The sequence below is a fragment of the Natator depressus genome, chromosome 2, assembly GCF_965152275.1.
Source record: "Natator depressus isolate rNatDep1 chromosome 2, rNatDep2.hap1, whole genome shotgun sequence".
Classification (NCBI taxonomy): domain Eukaryota; kingdom Metazoa; phylum Chordata; order Testudines; family Cheloniidae; genus Natator; species Natator depressus.
The window spans coordinates 97,876,864-97,900,092 of NC_134235.1; the positions used below are offsets into that span (position 1 = coordinate 97,876,864).

Sequence of the window (23,229 nt, forward strand, 5' to 3'; positions counted from 1 at the left end):
ATGGTATTAGTCAAGGCAAAAAATGAACGCCATTATCTCCAAGTTGATCATGGCAGCCTAAGTATTCTGAATCTAAGTAAATGTGACAGATGTTTGCTCTACAGATATTGTTAACAAAATATTTGGAGAGACTAAATAACTAATGTTAATCAAGAGAGAAAGGGGGTGGGAATGCGTTATTGGACAAGAGTCTGCTGGAACCTGAGATAAAAGGCAGTCAACACAGGTCAGACTGTTACCCAGTTACGACCATCTCTACCACCAATGTACTAATGAGGCAATTTTGGAAGCTTCTCCATTTCACAGTCATGGTAAAACATTTTCTGGTTCATTTTTATGCTTTCTTGTTGTTGTTCTGTTGCACAAGACAATTATGTTACAGCCCAAAGAGAGTTTGAGCTTTTTTGAAAAATCAAGATATTTAGATGCCAGGAGGGTATTCTGTTTGGGGAGCCCCAGGGCACAGAAAGAGGATGTATGCGAGAGTCAGGCATTTTGCTTTTAGTTACAAATGTCCTGTGTGGGTATGTGTGCTTATACAAATCTTTGTAAAGAGTGTGAGAACATTGCAGTTTTGGCAAACATAGAAGTGCTATCGTTAAAAGCAGAGCAAAATAAAGGAAAGAACTGAGTATGCAAAGAGCAAAATGACTTCAAAGGAGTTTAGGGAGGAATTAAAGCAAATTTTAAAAGGCTCAATTGAGTTAAATAATTTGATAGAGAATTAAAAGAATTCCAGACTTCCTAGGTTAAAAGCAATGTATCATGAACTTAGAGAAACTTCAGCTCTTCAAGGACCCAGTTTTGTTCCCACTAAAGAATCAATGGAAAATTTTGTCATTTTCTGGCATCAGGATTTGGCACCAGTTATGAAAATTTCAACAAGAAAAGCCCTTTATTTCTGCTAAGAAAAAAAAAAGAGTGAGTGCAGCCACTGAAGCAAAATTAATAAGTAATAGTAATTTATATAATACTAGTGCTTACATCACACTTTTCATCCATTGATTTCAAAGTGCTTTACAAAGGAAAGTAAATGAGAGGTCTAAGCCATACCATGCTGAGCACATATTAACCTTAAAGAATATCTTCTGATTCCCCCTTTTGACAATTTTCAGAGGTCTTGATTGTTTACTATTTTAAAAGCCAAATCCTGATCCCAGCCAAGTCACTGTCAAAACTCTTATTGAATCATAGTGTCAAGTATCAGGGGGTAGCCATGTAAGTCTGTATCCGCAAAAACAACAAGGAGTCCAGTGGCACCTTAAAGACAAACAGATTTATTTGAGCATAAGCTTTCGTGGGTAAAAATCCACGTTTTTACCCACGAAAGCTTATGCTCAAATAAATCTGTTTTTACCCACGAAAGCTTATGCTCAAATAAATCTGTTTGTCTTTAAGGTGCCACCGGACTCCTTGTTGTTTTTATTGAGTCATAGAATCATAGGACTGGAAGGGACTTCGAGAGGTCATCTAGTCCAGTCCCCTGCACTCAAGGCAGCATGAAGTGTTACCTAGACCATCCCTTACTGGTGTTTATCTAACCTGCTCTTAAAAATGATGGAGATTCAACAACCTCCCTGTGCAATTTATTCCAGTGCTTCACCATCATGACAGTGAGGAAGTTTTTCCGAATGTCCAACCTAAACCTCCCTTGCTGCAATTTAAGCCCATTGTTTCTTCTCCTGTCCTCAGAGGTTAAGAAGAACAATTCTTCTCCCTCCTCCTTGTAACAACCTTTTATGTACTTGAAAACAGTTATCGTGTCCCCTCTCGTTTTTCTCTTTTCCAGACTAAACAAACCAAATTTTTTCAATCTTCCCTCATAGGTCATGTTTTCTAGACCTTTAATCATTTTATTGCTCTTCTCTGGACTTTTTCCAATTTGTCCACATCTTTCCTGAAATGTGGCGCCCAGAACTGGACACAATACTCCATTTGAGGCCTAATCAGTGTGTAGTAGAGCAGAAGAATTACTTCTCATGTCTTGCTTACCACACTCCTCCTAATACATCCAGTATGATGTTTGCTTTTTTTGCAACAGTGTTACATGTTGATTCATATTTAGCTTATGGTCCACTATGACCCCCAGATCCCTTTCTGCAACACTCCTTCCTAGGCAGTCATTTCCCTTTTGTATGTGCGCAACTGATTGTTCCTTCTTAAATGGAGTACTTTGCATTTGTCCTTATTGAATTTCATCCTGTTTACTTCAGATCATTTCTCCAGTTTGTCCAGATCATTTTGAAGTTTAATCCTATCTTCCAAAGCACTTGCAACCCCTCCCAGCTTGGTATCGTCCGCAAACTTTATAAGTGTCATTATCTAAATCATTAACAATATTGAACAGAACTGGACCCAGAACTGAACCCACTCATTATGCCCTTCCAGCATGAGAAGTGGTAAAATAATTTGGTACCAATGATGGTCAACCTCTTATTTATCTTGTAAATAGCACCAAGTGTGCAGACAGCATTTGAAAAGAAGAGCCAAACTAATAGTCCCTTCCACTTACTACAAGGTGCTGATGGTAGCTCAATAGCTTGTGTCCAATACTTCTCTATGCTTTTCATTTTGCATTAAATAAAAGTTGACTCTTGGGATGAATGATTTGGCACAAATTACACATTTTGTAAAGTTAAAAACAGCAACAAAATGCTTAGCGCTGAGCTGAAATGCTTCTTAATGAGATCAATAATACGGGGTGAGAGCCTAAGTCAGTAACTGAGCTCATGTGGCGTGGAGAGGAAGGGGCAACAGGGAGCTATTGGTACCTTCCTGCATCACAGCCACCCAGCACCAGGGCAAGGTAGGGCTGCACAAGGGTGGCCCTAATTTATGCAGCTGGCATATGGTCCCTCAGGGTTGTTCCTGTGCTCCCTCAGGGACCTCACCTCACTGGGGCATAGGGTATAGCTAGAGTTGGCTTCTTCCATCCCCCCCGCCCTTCCCCATCCTTTTAAAAATCAAGATTGGATATTTTTCTAAAACATATGCTCCAGGTTACACAGGAATTATTTCAGGGAAGTTCTATGGCCTCTGTTGTGCACCCCCAACATGCTCCCTGCCTCCCTCTTTTCCTTTATAAAGGGAGCAGGTGGGGAGAGGGAGGTGGGAGATGGGAGGCACAGAAGAAAGTGGAGTTTTCCCTGGCACAGGGAGAATTCTCAGATGGCCACCGCTGGTGCATTAAGGTTCTTTTGTGCCACTTGCTGAAGAATCTGGCTCTAATGTATGTAGATTTTATGGGGCAGATTCTCACTTGTACTCTGGCTCCATTATACCAGTCTGCCAGTGCAAGGGGGCTGTAAAAATGGCAGGTGTGGTTGAATAGGGATTCCCTGAGCATGGGGGAAATCCCTGAATGAGGTAGGGTTACCTTAGTAGTTCTTATACCACTCCCCATTCATAGCTCCCTGGCTTTGTAAAGCACCCAGCTGCACCTTTATTCACCAGCTTTCAGAATGTTCTCAGCATCTAAAGCATCCCCAGAACAGCAGCCCTGCAAAGGTGCACTAAATACATTTTATCCTCTGAGGCTGAATACAGACTTATAAATACAGTATGTACTTTTTTTAAAAAAGCATATGGCATCTGAGGTTGTGGAGTGGGAATCTGAGATACTAACTGTTGTCATGCTGGCCATTCCCTCCCTCTACTAACCCAACATCTTTCCTTCTTTCTGTAGAACGTGTCAGCTGCTACCATCAGGTGAATGGAGCTGTGATGTTACAGTGGTCACTTTAACAGTTTCCCCATTTTGTTCCACCAGTCTAAGAAATACACCCAATACCTAAAATGGGTGATACCACTGTGTCATGGATCCACAGGATTGGTGCTGTACTCCTAGCTTTTGAACAGTATCCAGGAGAAACAGCTTCAGTGTAGCCAGACCTCCAAGGGATCCCACTTTGCCTTCAGGGTAGGCCACACAGCCTCACTGCCTCCTGAGACTGAACCTCCAGGTCTTCAGCACTCCTGTTTCACACTGTGAGCTCTGATTATTAGGGACCAAGAAAGGAGCTAGAACTGGAATAACATGAAATAAATGTCTTCCTACGTGTTTAAGCACTACCTGACACTGGTATTAACTAAACTACCCAGGTCATTCTTTGCAATGGCAATACATCTTCCTGGAAACACACAGACTGAGCATTGTATAAAGTCTGAGAATCAAAAGATTAACTTCTTTTACAACATTTCAAATTTTCTTTTACAGACTGTCTTGGTGTTTGTCATATCGTTCATTTCACTTACTACAGCAGTATCTGTGCCTTCGGATCAAATATTTCAGTATATCGAAGAACATCAAAATGAATATGTACAGGTAAGGCCCATTGCTGCACAGTAAGAATGTTTGCGATGTAAGTTTCTAGTCATATGAATTCTCAAAGTAGGTTAGACATTAAAAAAAAAAAAATCCTAAAATGGTTCAATTAGTCATCATAGCACACTTGGTATTTTACTTCTGGTCATAGTATTTTTTGCTCTTTTTGGATGAAAAGTGATATATACATGCAATGAATTATTTTTGGGTAATATTTAATAAGATTTTCATAAGAGAGTAGTAGCAATAATAATAAACACCTAGCTCTTGTATAAAGTTTTTCATCCGTAGATCTCAAAGTGTTTTACAAAGGAGTAAGCAGACTTATATCAGTTTTCTGTTTCTTTCCGCTAATAAACTTTAGCTTCTAAAAGTACTATGTACAAGGCAATTATTTTTTAACAATAAATAGGAATAAGGAATCAAAGAAGGCCAAAACCTCACCATTGCAGTTTTTTTTACCTAAGTAAGATATGCAAGATTTTTCCTAGGAGTATTCCGTGCATCTATAATCACAGAATTTATCACAGAATGTACCCTTTGCCAAACCGGTACTATAAGTTTGTGTTCTGGAATATAAGCTTTATATATTTATATATTGTAGTTCTCAGGATAGTGAAGATAACCTTGAAAACCTGAACTTTGTGTAAAATGACTTAATGTTGTCTTCCTCACTCTGCAGCCAGCCTGAAACAATACCTTTGAACTGACCTGTTCATTTCCAGTAGTTTTTTTGACCCAGAAGCCTAAAAATGACATTTTAAATGTTGAAATTAACAATCCTGCTACTCATTATTTTAACAGAAACATCCAACTAAAGAGCCTCATCTATTCCCTACCCAGTTACCAAAACCTCCAACGTCTCCCCTGACAACTTCTACTATGCAGCTATGCACTGTGAATACAAAAAAAGCATACCATATTGGTAACTGGAAATGTGGGGACAGTTTAAAGGAATTAAACATCAAAATAAATAACACAAGGGGCACCGTAATGATTTAATAAATCATTTTCATATTTAATTTATTAGAAAGCTAAATTTCAATGAACCTTCCATAAATTTTCAGGCTAAATGTTAAAATGTGACATTATAGGATTATACGGTTGTAGCTTCTTAGAGCCCACTTTTAAAATCCTAATTCACACTGAGTTAGTACCTTTCTACACAGGCATTTGCATTTATTTCAACAGGACAACTGGTGGAGGAAGTTACAACCCAACATGAATACATTTGGCAGAATTAGGCCCTCCTTGATTTCCATATGAAATGTGTTCAGTTTACAAATAAAAATATTTTAAATAAAGTTTAATAAATGTTAGCCATGCAAATTTGACCTGGAATCTACGACTTAAGCTGAGTTCTTTCCTTCAACATATCATCTTCCGTGATAAAGGTTCTGATGACAAAATTAGGCCATCACTGACCCCATACAACCTCACTGTTTAGGAAATATGTCCCCAAGGACACCTGTGCAAAACCATTTTCTTCAATGGATTTGTAGGGGTGCAACTGTTTGGAATTTAACAAACAAACAATTCTACTGATGATGCACAAGAAGCACTAGAATTCAGCTCTCTCTCAACTGCATTGGCTCTGCAGAGCTATCATTAGTGAAGAACAACAGAAACTTATTATTGCCGCGAACAACAAAAAAGAAGACCCTAAGGACACACAAGGAGCAGTTTTCTGAAGTAAGAAGGTGCTATTCATCCATAATCAATTTGCAGAGTAGAACCACATTTCAATTTCTTAGCTTTCTTAATTTGTTTAACCTGCTTAGGTCCCAATACAGGAATGTTCTGCATAGGAGAGAGGACCCTGTATCTATGAAGAGCTCTGCAGGATTCAGGCCATAGTTGATATTTAAAAGCTATGTGACTGAGGATAGAACAATCAATGTGATTGTCAAGCTGTCTGGAGTGGCTCACGACCATGAGTGCCAACCTCAGGGCAGAGTGAAAGCAGAAAGCAGGGCAGAAACCCCGAATTAGTTGTATGTTCTCCAATTAGATTTCAACCAATCCAGTGAAAAATGTGAACTCCTAAAGCATTGTAACAGTCTTATCGTGGAGTCACAGACAGTCCCCTGGGCATTCCAGTCTATGTTGACACCCAGGCAAGCTGGACTATGTGATAGACAGCTGTTTTACACCAAAGATTGCAAAATATTCAGGTTACTCCCAGTCCCAAAGGACCAGTCACTTACCCCAGGTAAATTGTACTCAGCTCTCAAACCAATGACAATGCCTGTAGCCAGTCCTGTAATAAACTAACTAAAGATTTATTAAGTAAGAAAAGAAATGAGTTATTTATGGGGTTAAAACAGGAAACATACACATACACAAATGTGTGTGTATGTTTCCTGTTTTAAACTCATAAATAACTCTCATTTCTTTTCTTAGATTTTAAAAGGTAATATATGCTTCTATAATAAGCAGCTCTATATGTCCCTTAGGGCTGACCCATGCCAAGCAGCATGGGGATCTCTTGCTTACGTTTAGGAATCTTTGCCCCTCAGACGCTAACCAGCATAAAGATCCAGTTCCCCATGTCAGGGATTTTTATCCCCTTCACCCCAGAATCCAAACTGATAGAACAAGTGCCGGTGCCTGGCTCCTCTTCATGTAGGTTGGGAGGGCAATCAACCAGGTCTTTGTCCTTTTGATGCCTTACAATGGCTCATCTGGTTTCAAAGGCCCTCTTGTCTGCTGGACCAGTGCTTTACACTAATTAACGCTTCTTTTCCTGTTTGGTGAGTTACATAATTAGAGGTTTACAATGAAAACACTCAATATAAATGTATACCATGGGAGACAGGCATTATAAGTAGGATTAATACATGCAGCATCCTACAAACATTGTCTAAACACTAAACACATTCTTTTAACACTAATATCTACTTTAACCATACTACCACCTAGGTAAGCCAGACTGGTTTCCAGGTATGCATTTGTCAGTGTTCAGCAAAGCCCTGGGCCTTGGCATCGGCTGGCACCTTGTCTGCCAGGGTCACAGTGATGTTTTCAGGTAACTTTCATTTCAGAGGGCCGTGACACCAGTTTAGAGCAATACACTACATATAGATCATCACCTTCAATTTTCTTATCCCGCAGAGACTCAAAGATTGGGTGGCCATAGAAAGTAACTCCAATGACCCTGCAGAGAGACATCTGGTTACAAACATGATGCTTTTGGCAGAAGAGAGGATAAGAAAGTTAGGTGGAACAGTTGAGATGGTAGATCTGGGCATGCACGAGGTAATATATTTTCACTGTGTTTTCAGGATGCAAATCTAAGTATCTATTACCAGCTTTTGTCTAGTGCTATAACAAATTATCTAAGCGCTGTACAAATTAAGAAGCACACCTATAAAATGGGTTACCACTGTAACTGTAAGCATGGTTTTTCTTTGGCTTTTGCATCAATAAGTAAAATGCAGACTACAAAGAAAGCCTCATTTTATATACACAGGAACCAATAGTGTAATCCTGGTGGATTAAGTGACCAGAATGTAAAGGGCCATCATCAACTTTAAAATCATGTTTACAAGGCAGGGGAATCAGTGAGCTACGAAGATCCTTTCCTCTCCTTTTTTGGAGGCCCAGAACAGGAGATGACAGGAGACAGCAGGAAACATAATTTCTGTTCCTCATTCCCAAGGCTTAGAAGAAGTAGAACTGGGTGTTGGTGGAAGCATCTGCCTCCTCGCACTAGAGCTTCCAGAACTTTTCCTTATCCCCTTAAATCCGAGGCACTGCACATACCAGTGATGTTTTTAATGTTATGTGACTGGAACCAGGACCAACCTCCTGCAACAAAATGGTTTGCATGTCCCTAAGACCATTTCTTATTTTGTACTACAGCTAGCATTGTTACTCTTTTGCTGCATATATAACCATTCACTGCTCCAGAAAATTATATATCCTTGCATAGTAGCCTTAGGATGTAGTTTCTAGTCTGCTTCTATATAGCAGTCATTCTCAAATTATTTTTACAATGACAGAACTAAACAGAAAACATTCAAAAATCAAGACAAGTAGGATCAAAATCATTCCTGGTGCAAACTCCAGTGACTTCATCATCTATAAATGCTTGTTTTGGAAGCCTCTATCAATGTATATATATAATGAAGCTCTTTGATTTATTTTAGTTACCCAATGGAAACAAAATCTCTTTGCCACCAGTTATTCTGGCAAACATTGTAAAAGATCAAAAAAAGCCTATGGTATGTTTTTATGGGCATATGGATGTGCAGCCGGCAAAAATTGAGGATGAATGGTCAACAGAGCCTTACATAATGACAGAGAAAAATAGTAAGTGCTTGAGCTGCTTGAAAGCTTTCAGCAACTGGCTTATCATTTATACAGTGAGACCCTTTATACTAAAGCAGCTTCCCTACCATGAAAGAAAAAGAGGAAGATCATTCAAATAACATAGAAAATAATAATTTTCTTCAGGTAAAACAGAAAACCTTCTGGGAAATGCCTTCCTTGTCTGTGAATAGATTTTCCACTAAAATCCTTTGAACTTTTCTTTCCTTATATGCAAAAATAAGTACTTGTCCTAAAAATATAGATGCACGGAAGATCTTGTGTCAAATTCAGATTGTATCTTGCACATATGCCTACACCAGACATTAGAGGTGAAATTCTCGCTCCACTGAAGCCACACAAGTTTTGCTATAGATTTCAGTACAGCCAGGATTTCACCTGAGGTGTCCAAATAGGGTACAACTTTTGTGTCTCACTACCAGTTCCTGTCAAACCCACAGAATCCATGCTCTGCTGTTCCTCCATGGCTAGAAAAGCAGGAGAATTCTGGGGCAGGAGGCATGGTTCAGACATTTAGCTCCCTTGATCAGCTATTATTTTCCCCCATTCAGACTGCTTATGTTCCTGCTGAGTACTCTGTATGGATGGCTGTGCTGAATTTGTGGGCATTCCCGGTCTGATCAGAATAAGGTTGCAAAATCATATTGCTTTTGTACTATTATTTTCTGCCAGTTTTGGAAGGCAATGCTGAAGAGAACCTTGCTTTAGCCCCTTCCATTCAGCTTGTTATAATATTTCTCCTACTCAACTATCACCCACCAAAGCACTTTAATTAGAATTGAGCATACAAAAGGAAGAGTGCCCAATATAAACATTTACTACAAGTAAATATGGACTTTACAATTATTACAGTACAATCCAATACTGGAATTTGGAATAGCAAAGGTTGAGTACTCCAGCTACATTCTGAACATCACAGGGATAGCTCATCCTGGCTACAGGAGACCTTGTTATTCAAATACTAATTGTTTTTCTACAGACCACGTAGAGCTCTGTGTTACATATACAACCTGTCAAAAAACTATTTTAGTTGTATGCAAGATCATAAATAGAAGGAGGAAATACTATGGAGTTTGTAAAGATTTCATATTTATTAATAGTTTAAAGGGTAAATTCTATTCTAAAAATTGATTCAGTAAAATATTGCATCCTGGGACTATATATTTATTGTGTCCCAGTAATTTCCACATAAAATATGGTCAGTTTACAAGTAAAAAGATAATTTTCTAAAGGCCATCCTGGCAAATTCATCCTGAGCTTTGAAAGTCTAGCTGGTTTCTTTCCTATTTGTTCAGTGCACAATGATGAGTAATAAGATGTCTACCGATAAACTGTGCCTCTATTACACCTATGCAACAACCCTGTCTGCATTTGCCTAACGAACTAACTTTATTAGTTATCATGATCTCATTCTATTTTGTTTTCAAGGCAATCTCTATGGACGAGGTGCATCTGATGACAAAGGACAAGTTCTCGCTGTGCTGAATGCAATTGAAGCACTTCAAAAACATGTATGTGACTTTTTATTCCTTGAACAATAAGTTTGCTATTTTCAACTATGTAACTAATTGCTTATAAATCTTTTTGAAACATTTCCTTATAGGAACTTCCTGTTAATGTAAAGATTCTGCTTGAAGGTATGGAAGAAGTAGGGTCCATTGGGCTAAATATGCTGGTTGAACAGAGAAATAGTACATTTTTTTCTGACGTCTATTACATTGTGGTCACTGACACTGCATGGCTCAGCAACAAACCTGGTATTACATATGGGACAAGAGGAAACTGCCACTTCTTTGTTGAGGTATAGTGCAAAAAGGAGCATGATCTTATACTCTCATTAACTGAATGTTAGCTGAGTACTTATCAAGTGGCTTTATATTTATCCAGGTCCAAACACTAACAGCCCTACTGAATATATAAACTCACAGGGTTAAAGACAGATACAGGATTATACAATGATTCCATTTCTGTTATATATGGTAGTAATTTTAAGGCTGCACTAAAGGAATCACCACTTTGTAGTACTGGTATATAGAAATAACAATAGTAAATTCACCTATAAGCACATTATGGGTCAAATTATCTTTTCAGTTGTACCAGTGCAACCTCACTGAAATTAACTAATAGGAGAATTTGTCCCTCTATATATTCAAAGGGCTTTACAAAATATTAGCTAATGAATTAAGGATTTCCTGTACATGCCAGTCTCCAAGGAATTTATCTAGGATCATGAAACACATGGGATTTAAGGTTGCAAGCAGAGATTTATCATGGGTAGGGTTAGTGGTCTATCTTCATAAATTATAACAAAAAGTCACAGTCTGATAGTAGGGAAAGGGAAAAAGGCAGAAGTCGTGAATTTATAATGACGAATGACAAAAAAGAGGCCACATTATTTTAATCAGAATATCTTTTATTTTCCATAAAAACTACTTCATTCTCTATAATCTATTATCTTAAAATGATTTAAAACTCTTATTCTGGTGCCTGTTGGTTCAACAGCAGTGCAGGAAGTTGGAAGTATAGCTCCTGCTTTATCTTCTTCTGCACTGCCTCCACCTCTGAAAAAGGCAGCTAGGACACCACTGTTGTGCAGGCATCTCTCATCATGTCCACTTCCTAGCTATGTAAACGCCACTATGTTTTACTAATAAAACCAGAGATACTGTGCCATTTCATAGTAAGCCCGCCCCCAATGACAGGACAATAAAAATGGCAGCGGGCACTTCATTTTGTGCTGAAAGTTTCATCCTGATTGTCCAGAAAATATATTTATTCTACATTACATTTGGAATAGTAGAAAATATGAAAATGTCAGTTCTCATTTCTAATACCCAGCATGTTTTTCAAAAATATGGCTCTCAAGATTGTCACACTAGCCTGTCAGCATCAGAAGAAGTAAATGAATAATAGATTCTTTAATATTAAGTCAAATAAATATTATTTAAAGAAAGGTGCATTAGCACATTTGGTCTTTTTCCACAGTGAAGGAAAAGAGAACAAAATGGCAAGTATATAAATTGTGATGATATACCTAGAAATCCTGAAATGAAAATGACCATAGACTTTTCCCGTTGCCTTCCCGATGGTTTTTAAAGGAAGTATCAAGTGTGTTCATCTATTCTATTTTTGCAGGTGCAATGTGCTAAATGAGACTTACACTCGGGGGCTTTGGAGGAATATTACATGAAGCAATGAATGACTTAGTATTTCTGTTAAGTAAGTATTTAATTATCTATGAATAAATGTCATGTTCTAGGACTGTCATGGTCCATTTCAAAGTATATCAGGTATTGTTCTTACTCTCACCAACCGATAAAAAGCACAGGAATATAAAAACATGAATTACATGTACTGGGCCTGGTACTGACATTGTTACTCAGGCAAAACTCGTATTAATTCCCATGAGACTTTCTTTTAGTAAGGACTAAGTAAAGAAGATTTCTGGTTTGGATCCATTGTATGCATAATTGCAAGTGCTGCAGCATTTGATCCAATGGTGTATTTTACTTTAATTATATAGGGCCAAGTAAACTTAAATGGGCAACTCACAAAAAAAGGAACAACTCTGTGTGAGTAGGGGTGGCAGAATTAGGCTCATATTTATTTTAAAGCAACACCAGCAACCTGTGTTTACTTTAATGTGTTTGTTAACATTGCAACCCCAATTCTGTTTGTTTCATGTACCATGTACTGGATAATAACATGAAAGGACTCTGTGTTGTTAAACTGTACTGGATCTTAATTGAAGCAACTATTTACGCAGGCACTGCAACGGCAACTAGCATTCAAACTGTGTGCAGACAAACAGACTTCTTGGTGACAGCTTTCAGGGGTAGCCGTATTAGTCTGTATCAGCAAAAAAAAAAACAAAAAAACGAGGAGTCCTTGTGGCACCTTAGAGACTAACAAATTTATTTGGGCATAAGCTTTCGTGGGCTAGAACCCACTTCATCAGATGTATGAAGTAAAAGATACAGGAGCAGGTATAAATACATGAAAGGATGTGGGTTGCTGTAGCATTCTGAGTTGCAGTTTACTTCATTAAAAAAAATTTCAGAAATACTTTTATTGAAGGAACACTTCATGTTGAAAGGAACCTCTTGCAACCACTACTTGGGCCAGGTCCAGAGACTCCTTTTTTAATTATTATATTCTTCAGAACATAAATGGCACAAACCATGTTTTTCTTTTCTTTGGCTCCCATTCTCTTGGTATGACAATGGCTCTCCTAAATTGCCATATCATTTCTCTTTGTCCATCAGGTCCACAGGTATCTATTTGTGTTAATTAAGTGCCTATCATCAAAACACCTAAGCATTGTCATCATCATCATGTTCCTATTACACCTCTGGCGTTTAGGGCAGTGATGAAGCTCCTCCACTCCTGTCTGTTTCTGGCAAATCTTTCAATAGTTCTCCAGCTGTGCCCCACATTTTTCAGCTTGGCTTCCACAGCTCTTCACCATATTGTTTTCGATTACCTTCAGGTGTCCATCTTATTGCCACTCTGGTGATGGAATCAGTTTCCATCCAAAGCACATGACCAATCCATCTCCAGTGCCTCCTGGCAATGATGGTGCTCATATCCTCTTGGCTGCACTGTGCCAATAGATCTTCGTTTGAGATAGTTCTGGGCCAAAAGATACGGAGGATTTTTCTGAGGCAGGTTGTATGAAATGAAGACAGTTTGGACATGTCATACTTTCTCATTCCCCAGCATTCTGAACTATAAAGTAATGTTGGTTTTGGTATTGTATGCTGATGATTTCCAGACTGTATTTAAGCTTCTGAAAGTGTTCCTGTCTTTACTGATTTTGTTCTGGATATCCTGGCTGATGGTGCTGCCTAAGTATGTGAATGCTTCTACATTGGTGAGAACATAATCCTCTATCCATACTGGTGATGGTGAGGCAATATTAAAGGTCATGATATCTGTCTTATTGTGGTTGATTTTCAGTCCAATTTGCTGGCTGAATGCACTGAGTCAAGTTTTTTTTCTTGTATATGTTGTTGGGTATGTGATAGAAGAGCAAGATCGTCTGCGAAGTCCAGATCTTCAAGGGATGAGAAGGGTGTCCATTTAGTACCTCTTGGCATGTGTTCTGTTGTATGCTGCATTACCCAGTCGATGGCAATGTTGAAGAGGATTGCAGACATGAAACACCCCTGACGTACTCCTGTTTTGACTTCAAAACTGAGCTCACTGTGATCAACACTGCACGTAAAGTTGAAATAAAAGCTTTTGATGATGTTGATTATATGGAAAGGGATTCCATATACCTGCAGAATGTGCCATAGGCTGGTCCCGTGAATGCTATCAAAAGTCTTCTCAAAGTCTATGAAATTTATGTGGAGTTGCCACTGCCATTCTAAGCATTGTTCTATTATGTTTCATAGAGCGAAGATCTTGTCTGTACAGCCACGCCCTTTCCGAAAAACCAGCTTGCTCTTTTCTGAAAATGTTATCGACTGCCTCTGATATACGCAGGACTATGATCTTACACAATACTTTGCTTGGCACAGATAAAAGTGTGAACCCACTCCAGTTATTACAATCACTGAGAGTTCCTTTCTTTGGTATCTTCACTATAACCCCATTAGTCCACTTATCTGGCACTTTTCCCCTTTCCCAGACTGGTGTAAATAGAGGGGCCAAGATAGATGCTGCTAACTTAGGATTTACCTTGAACAATTCTGCATTCAAGTTGCCAGGAGCTTTCCCATTTTTTAAGGATTTGACGGCTTGAATGATCTCTTCCATAGCTGGGGTGTCTGTGTTGATATCAAGATCTTCTGCCTCCTGGATGTTTGATTCCTCTTTAGGTGACTCCCTGTTCAGCAATTCTTTGAAATGCTCTGTCCAGCACATTTCTTGTTCTTTTTCGGTTGTTAGTAGGTGTCCTTGTTTGGTTTCTGATGGGAGTGTTTGTTGGTGTCTGCCGTTTACCACTGATAAGCCATGTCATTTTGTAGACGGTTCCTTGTTCACCACAAGCAACTGCATCCTCTGCTTGTGTTGCCAGATTATCAATATAATGCCATTTGTCCGGTCTCACAAGGCATTTGACCTCCCGGTGTGCCTTGCTATACTGCTCGTGGTATTTGTCCTTCAGCTTCTGGGATTTTGTGTCTAAAACTTTTTTCTTCAGGGCTCATCTGATTTCTATGGCATTCCATGTGCTGGGTGTAATCCACCACTTCCTTCTGTTCTGCCTGCACCCTAGACAGGGTTCACTGCTGTTTATAAATTGCTGTTACTTTGTCTCACTTCTTGTTGATCTCCTCATCTGCATTCCCCCCCGTCCTCATCAAGGTATGCAAGTGCTTGAAACCTGTTCTTTAACTGCAGAACAAAGGCTTTCTGTATTTCAGGAGACTTTAGCTTGTCAATTGCATAACGTCTATGTCCCTTGTTTGGTGGACCCACACATCTCAATTTTAACTAGATGGAGGCTGTCACAAGGTGGTGGTTGCTGCCAACATCTGCACCCCTTCTCACTTTCACATCTGTCGGTGAGCGCTGCCATTTGCCATTGATCATGATATGGTCAATCTGGTTCTTATCTCTGCCATTTGGAGAACACCATATCAGCTTGTGAATTTCACGATGTTGAAATAGGGTTCTGGTGATGACTAGGTCATTCATATTACAGAAATCAACAAGCCTCTTTCCATTTTCATTCATGGTGCCACACCCTTGTCTTCACATTGCTCTGTCGTTTGTTGTAGTTACCGACCTTGGCATTCAGGTCTCCCATGACGATAGTTAGGTCGTGGCGTGGTACTCTCTCTAACTCCGCCTGTAGTGTAAGGTAGAATTTGTCCTTTACTTCTTCATCACTGTTATTTGTCAGAGCATAGCACTGAATCAGTGATATTATTGTTTCCCTTTCAGTCTGGCTCTCATAAATCTGCTGCGGATGGACTTCCATTCAAGCAGGGAATGCTCCACTCCCTTCTTCAAAAGGATTGCAGCACCCTTATGGTGTTGTCCATCATCCCATCCAGAATACAGCAAAGTTTCTCCCAAGGCTGTTGTTAATCTTCCTGATCCCGTCCATCTGCTCTCGCTTACACGCAGGATGGGTAAGCTGTAGCGTCTCATCTCTGCTGTGACCTGAGCTAACTTCCCTGTTTTGTACATTGTCTGTATGTTCTAAAAACCAAGTTTAGTTTTTGTCTTGGTGTTGAGCACTTCAGTCTTCATGCCAGTGGCTTCTTTTTGGCTTTCACCACTGTCAGTTATACAGTTCATTGACCCCTGAAGGCCATCACACACAGTAATGGTCAATTTCTCCATCGCTGTTTCCGTAACATATTTTTTTTTACGGGACAGGGTTGTTAGCCCTGTGCCTAACCCCCAACCTGGAGGACCAGGGTTTGTTTTGTTTGGTCTCTTCCCTCACAGATCAATCCGGCATGGTTCACCCTACCAGGAGCAAAAAGCCCCTGCCGACACAGGCTTTGGGGATCATTAGAGCACGCAAGCTGTCTTGCCATGACAAGGCACGGATACCAGAGGACAGTACACTGTAAGCACTGTACAAGATTTGAAATACACAAGGAGCACTCTGATCCAGTGGTTCTCAAACTGTAGGTCAGGACCCTAAAGTGGGTCACGACCCTCTTTTAATGAGGTCACCAGGGCTACTGTCAGACTTGCTGGGCCCTGGGGCCGAAGCTGAAGGTTGAGCCCTAATGCCCAGGGCTAAAGTCCGAGCCCCACCATCCAGAGCCAAAGCCCAAGGGCTTTAGCCATGGGTGGTGGGGCTCAGGCTTCGGCTTTGCCTCCCCCCATTGGGCGGCAGGGCTCGGGCTTCAATCCCTCCTCCTGGGGTTGTGTAGTAATTTTTGTTGTCAGAAGGGGGTCACGGTGCAATGAAGTTTGAGAACCCCTGCACAGTTTTCCATCCTATACTGGGTATAATTGGGGACAGTTCAGCAGTGAGTTACTAAGTGGACAAGTGACTGAATTTCTGATACCAGTATTTGCCAATATTTTGAGCAGACATGAAGTTTTCTTTTGTAAACCACCTGCCTGTGAGGCAATTCGGACAGGAATGACATAAGAATGGCCATACCGGGTCAGACAAAAGGTCTATCAAGCCCAGTATCGTGTCTTCTGACAGTGGCCAATGCCAGGTGCCCCTGAAGGAATGAATAGAACAGGTAATCATCAAGTGAGTTATCTCCCATCACCCATTCCCAGCTGCTGGCAAACAGAGGCTAAGGACACCATCCCTACCCATTCTGGCTAATAGCCATTGATGGACCTATCCTCCATGCACTTATATAGTTCTTTTTAGAATCCTGTTAGCCTTGGCCTTCACAACCACAACATCCTCTGGCAAGGAGTTCTACAGATTGACTTTGCGTTGTGAGAAAAAAACACTTCCTTTAGTTTATTTTAAACCTGCTGCCTATTAATTTCATTTGGTAATGTGAAAATTCTTGTGTTATGAGTAAATAACACTTATTTAATTTCTCCAAACCAATCATGATTTTATAGACCTCTAGTCTATCCCCCCTTAGTTGTCTTTTCCAAACTGAAAAGTCCCAGTCTTATTAATCTCTCCACATGTGGAAGTAGTTCCATATCCATACTCATTTTTGTTACTTTTCTGAACCTTTTCCAATTCCAATATCTTTTTTGAGATGGGGCGACCACATCTGCATGCATGGATTTACACAGAGGCAATATGCTCTTTTCTGTCTTATCTATCCCTTTCTTAATGATTCCCAACATTCTGTTCCCTTTTCTGACTGCCGCTGCATACTGCGTTTTCAGAGAACTATCCACAATGACTCCAAGATCTCTTTCTTGAGTGGTAACAGCTAATTCTGACCCCATCATTTTATATGTATAGTTGGGATTATGTTTTCCAATGTGCATTACTTTGCTTTTATCAACATTGAACTACATCAGCCATTTTGTTCCCCAATCACCCACTTTTGTGAGACTTGGCTGATATGGGACCAAATTTTTCTTTATGCAGCTTTACTCATTTGAGTTAGAGCTACATGGGACATACTTTCTCACTAGCTGCCTAGACCATTAGCAGGCCTGTGAACTAGTCCTCAGAATTTTCTGTTGGGGAGATGGTAGGTCTCACTACAAACTGATTATGCCAGGAGTTAAATACACTACATCTCCACAGCACTCCCAGACCTTTTTGACAGAGAGAAGCAAGAGACTAGGATTTGAGTCATACCTCATTTTCTTGCATGGCAGTGCAGGACACTTAGCTTCCAAATTCACACAAACCACTTAATCACCCTTTCTAGATCAAGTATTCTGGGAATATTTTGGATTGTTTGCTGCAGTTCAGGCTCAGACTGTTACTTTTATGATGATAACCAATGTAGACATCTGGAGAAATTACATTTATAGAATTTGTTTCAGAAACATATGAGCAAAAATTGCACAAATTAGTGTGCATTTTGTACATTAAAGGTGCTTGGTTTCCTTGTCTTTCATTTGCGTTGGCAGGCATCAGAGTAGCGAATGTAACTGCATAGCCAAGCTCTTGTCTGTTATGTAGGAGTGGAGAAGAAATCTTTAGGGCAATGGACCCTACGCTACTCCATTCTATTATCCAAATTCAGCATATAACTGAGCTGAACCAACCATCAGTGAGAATCATTGTAACTTTAAACTCTATTTTCTCTAAATGTCTTTTAATAATTACCTTTAGCATTTTAAAAGTTTGCTAATTTCTTTATTAGCCAATAAATTCTCTTTCCACTTTCTGCCTGACAGTAATTTCTGATGTAATTTATTTATGTATTTTAAAATAATGTTAAATATTAGAAGTATATACAAAATTTGGGTTGGTTGTTTGTTTGAGCAGGAAAGCTTTGGCCATCTGTAAATGAAACTGAGATGTAGATACAGATATGGAGACAAATTCTGCTTTCAGTTACATTGGTATAATTTCAAAATAAAAAGACTGACATTAATAGAGTCTCTTCATTGGTGTACTGAGAGCAATGTACTTGAAACTTCTGGCTACAGGCATCTGGTTTATGGAAATGGGATTGGGAATATTAAAACTCTCTCTGTGCACAGTATACCCTCTGCTGGCTATACTGCACAGCATTATTAATATAGCACTTGCCCTGGACTTTAAAAAACTGATCTCACATTCTTTAGGCAAGCAAAATTCGCAGTAAAATCAATGACAGTTTTGAAAGCATATGAATCACAGAATAATTCATAATAGTATTTTCTAAATATATTTGCCTTTATTTAAAAAAAAGCTATTTTTATCATCTTTTGTTTATATTATTAAAAGTTCATGCATGTCTCATATTGATACATTTTAACAAATACATCCTGATGGTTTTAAAACGGATGAACATATTTTAAATTTCAGAATTGTTTTAAAATTCTTTACATAAAGTTAAAATTTAATTCAATAGTCACTTTGTGTAGTACATTTGTTAGTTTAAAATGAGTTTTTATATGTGTTTATAAAAAAGAAATAAGAAAATAACTGATTTTTGTTACATATCACACTTCCTTTGCAAATATTGTTTTTGTTAATATTGCCACTTCTACAATAGTAATGTCCTCCTCTTCAAGTTGCAGAACATTAAAGAAAACTTAGGGCCCAATCCTGAAGTCCTTAAAGCACATAAAACTTCCAAAAAATTCAGCTAATGTTTTGCTTGCATAAGGACTTCTGGATTAGGCCTTGATTCTGAAAACCCTTAAGAACATACCCAATTTTACTTACTAGAATAGTGAGCAAAGCTAAATAAGTTTTGTAAAAGGGTTTGCAGGCTCTCCATCTATGTGATGAAAATCAAAAGAATGAAAAATAATTAGAATACATTTAAAAACAGGATACAAAGAAAACAGGACAAGCAGCAAAGAGTTTACAGTGCAGCAAGGGCGGCTTAGGTTGAACATTAAGAAAAACTTCATGTCAGGATGCTTAAGCACTGGAATAAATTGCCTAGGGAGACTGTGGAATCTCCATCATTGGAATTTTTAAGAATAGGTTAGACAAACACCTTTTAGGAATGGTCTAGTTATTACATATTCTTGCCTTGAGTGCAGGGTACTGGACTAGAGGACCTCTCTAGGTCCCTTCCAGTAGTACACTTCTGTGTGTCTTGGGGCATCCTCCAGTGGCCAGAGTGTGGAAATGGGAGTGAATAGGCCTATGTACTGCTCCTGACCACCACAACTGTAGCAAGTCACTTAATCGCCACACAACTCAGTTCTTCAGTCTGGAAAAGGATGATAATGCTAGCCTACCTGTCCAAAGGGCCTTGGGAAGAGGAAGTGCTGTACAATTAAATATTACTGACTCAAAAACTACAGTGTGGTCAGATTGCAAGGCCCTAATATGGCTTGTCTAGCAACCGAGATACTCAACTTGAAAGCAAAAGCAACTGCATTTGAGTACAGAGACATTAGTGAGAATTAAGAGATCAACCACTGCAGAGCAATGGCTATTCTTCAACTTGAACATTATCAGAAGGGGTTTCAAGCCCGTAATTTAGACCACTGGTTCTCAGCCTATTTACCACTGGGGGCTGCATATGCACCTCTCTGTATGTTACGTGGGCCACACCCACACAATACAAATACTACCTGTGTGGCCCTAGGGATGTGGGGTGAGCGCTGCAGGCAGGGGCTGGAAACCACTGATTTAGGCAGTAAAACCACTCAGGTGGAGGCCAGGGAGGCAGGACACGCTCATCTTTCAGCGGCTCCCGCGCCCAGCATCTGGCCCTGCTGGGACTTCACAGTCTGTTGGGGTTTTTTGTTTTTTTTGTTTTGTTTTGCCTGCTTGCGTATTTCCCCCCAACCACCTGCCCCAGCGGTGGTGAGCGAAGCCGCGCCCAACGCCCCTCAGCGCGGCTGCCCGCACAGGGCCCCGGCGCCGCGCCTCCGCCCCTGAGCCGCGGGCGGCGCCGCCCGGAGCAGCGCGAAGCAGAGCCCGCAGGTTCCACCGCAGCCCCCACGTGGGGCCCTCTTCGGAGCCAGCCCCTGCAACAGGGGCATCTCAAGGAAGACGCGCGGAGTTCTGGGGGTGGGGACGACAGGAAGGCGAGCGGGTTCTCTCGCACGCGCCGGCTCCTCGCGCTCCTGTTCCGGTCATGTGCCACGTGACCGCACGTCGCCTCTCTCTTTCTCTCCTCCCCCCCGCGCTACGCGGCCTCGTTCTGAGAGTGACGCAGAACGGCGAATCTACGGCGCGCCACTTGTGACCAAGATCATCACAAGCGGAGGCGGACGGCTCCCCCCGTGCGGTAAGTGAAACGTAACGGGCTGCGGCCGTTTCGCCTCCTTGGGAGGCTCCGTCCCGCGGGTTGTCATTTGCAACCGCTGTAGGCGCCTCCTATGGCCGTATGGGGCTCCTGCTGGACCGAAACCGGCGTTACGCTTCCCCCCAGGCTTTTTGGGCCTCTGCGCTGCCGTCGTTTTCTTGCTTTTGTGGGCGGACGCCAGGAACTCGTTTACCAGCCAATCTATTTGCATGTCCCGCCTCCACGCTTTGAAGGGGTGTGTGAATGGCGGGACCGCTGAGGGCTGGAAAAACGTAGCGAGCTGTGATTGGCTAGCGCGCGTGGCCACTGAGCTGATTCTCCCTCTCCAGTCAAACGAAAAAAAAAAAAAACTTAACAAGGAAGCGAGGGAGTGCGCATGCGGACGGCTCCCTGTCCCTGCGCGTTCGGACTGCGCGTGCGATTTGAGTTGTGGCGACAAGGGGGCGCACATGCGTGGAGCGTGCAGCAATGTGGAGCAGGGAAGCGCCCAGGCCCTGAGCTTTCTGCGCCGCAGGGCGAAGGCGGCGGAGTACGCACGCGCGACAAGCGCCCCCGCTCAAGGAGGAGCGCGCGCGCTGTGCCGCCATGTTGGCTGCGGGGAGAATGTGCATGCGCGGCCGCAGGCGCTCGTCTGGAGCCGGAGGCCGGGGGCTTTGTTTCCCAGCGTGCACTGCGGCTTGCAGGCCTCGCCGGCCTTCCGTCGGCGGTGCGCAGGGCCGCGGCCCGGGCGCGTGTCCTGACCGGGCGGGGGCGCGGCGCGCGACCTCTGCCGGGCGCCTCTGTTCTGGGCGGCCGGGCCCTGCCTGGCGCCTCTGGCGCGCGCCAGTGCTCGGGGCAGGCCAGGGGAGCGTGGAGGCCTGGGCGCGTTAAGATGGCCGCTCTGTGGTTGCGGCGTGGCCTCTTACTGACCCTGGCGCTGCGCCGGGTGGCCTGGTACCTCGCTCCGTAGGGTCCGCCCTTCAAAATTGCTCCAGTTTTAGTTCGTTTCAATCAAACCCCCATGTTTAGTTCGAGCGGTGCCGCTTTGTAGCCTGTCTGTGCAGTGAATTAAAGCTGCTTGCTTCCCTGGGCCTGGTAGTTGTGTGGTGTCATGCAAACGGCACCGCTGTGTGAGGGGATGTCTTCAATGGTGCAAAGGGTCACTTACCCCTAACTTGCGGAGTGTGCATAAAATAAATCCATTTTTATAAGAACTGTTTTGCAAATGTGTTGTCAAGAAATAAAATGGCACTGTATATTTTCTTCAGTCTGCCTAAAGCCCCAAGTTAGCAACACTCTCCACTTCTAATTTCGTCTAAGCAGCCCTTTAAGTTGGGGGGCCCTTTTTCTGATACAGCTTCACATGCTTTCACTCTTTACTCCTTCACTGTTTTCTTAAATGACTTTTTATGAGGCCTATAAACCCTGATCTTCAGTTCAAAGTGTGGGTGGGTTGGCTGGGGAGAACACATGGGGGGAAAAGTCCCAAAGTGTAACTTTCATGCTGTGTCTTAGTATCCACATAATTTGTTGCTTTAACCCAGGGGTTCTCAAACTTCATTGCACCACGACCCCCTTCTGACAACAAACATTACTACACAACCCCAGGCTGGGGGACTGAAGCCCGAGCCTACCCAAGTCCTGCTGCCCCGTGTGGCAGGCAAAGCCCCAGCTCTCATCGCCCCAGCTAAAGTCCTTGGGCTTTGGGCCCGGGTGGTGGGGCCCTGCGCCACAGCAAGTCTAACACCAGCCCTGGCGACCCCATTAAAACAGGGTTGCTTTAACCCTTGTTCCCTTATGCCACCTTGATGTTTTTTCTTAATTTAGGTTTGTAAGAGCTTAGGAACAGCATTTTTTTATCATCTGTAATATATGAAGCGAATTTGTGGTATCTATGGGATAATAATAATTGGAATCCAAAATTGCTGGAAGTTTTTGTAGAAGGAATGATTTGCTGATGGTGCAAAGCATTAGATGTGGGCTGTCTGGACTTTGTCCCATTGGAGGTTGCATTAGCAGCTCTCCAGCAGCTCAGCTAATTAATATAATTAGAGCAAATTACAGCTATTCTTATTTTAATAATATAGAGGTTTGGCCTGAAGACACTGTGAATCCCAACATCCAATTCTCCATTATAATGTAAGGGGTAAGGCTGCTAGATGGAACATCGGATGGATGAAAGATGAAGACAATTACCAGTTTCAGTTTGGTCTGTTTTGCAGTCCCCTAGGCCAGAGTTTCTCAACCTAATATGGGTCATAATCCAAAAATAGGATCCCCGAATGTGTCAGAGGGTTGCATGGGAGG

The 23,229-nt window shown here is 41.5% G+C and overlaps 2 protein-coding genes across 2 annotated transcripts in view; both read left to right on the plus strand.

Annotated features, from left to right (window-relative positions):
- LOC141981867 (beta-Ala-His dipeptidase-like) lies at positions 1-11,964 on the plus strand. Its single transcript, XM_074943496.1, is given in 9 exon segments — positions 1-76; positions 3,686-3,708; positions 4,217-4,324; positions 7,439-7,582; positions 8,476-8,638; positions 10,085-10,167; positions 10,260-10,457; positions 11,792-11,816; positions 11,819-11,964. Coding segments are annotated over 9 exon segments (903 nt in total). The 3' UTR covers positions 11,902-11,964.
- An 8,689-nt stretch (positions 11,965-20,653) lies between these two features.
- Positions 20,654-23,229, plus strand: part of ZNF407 (zinc finger protein 407) — a 441,119-nt gene continuing 438,543 nt past the window's right edge. Inside the window, exon 1 of the mRNA XM_074944727.1 lies at positions 20,654-20,925. The gene's annotated coding sequence lies outside the window, so the exon portion shown is untranslated. The remainder of the gene's footprint in view (positions 20,926-23,229) is intronic.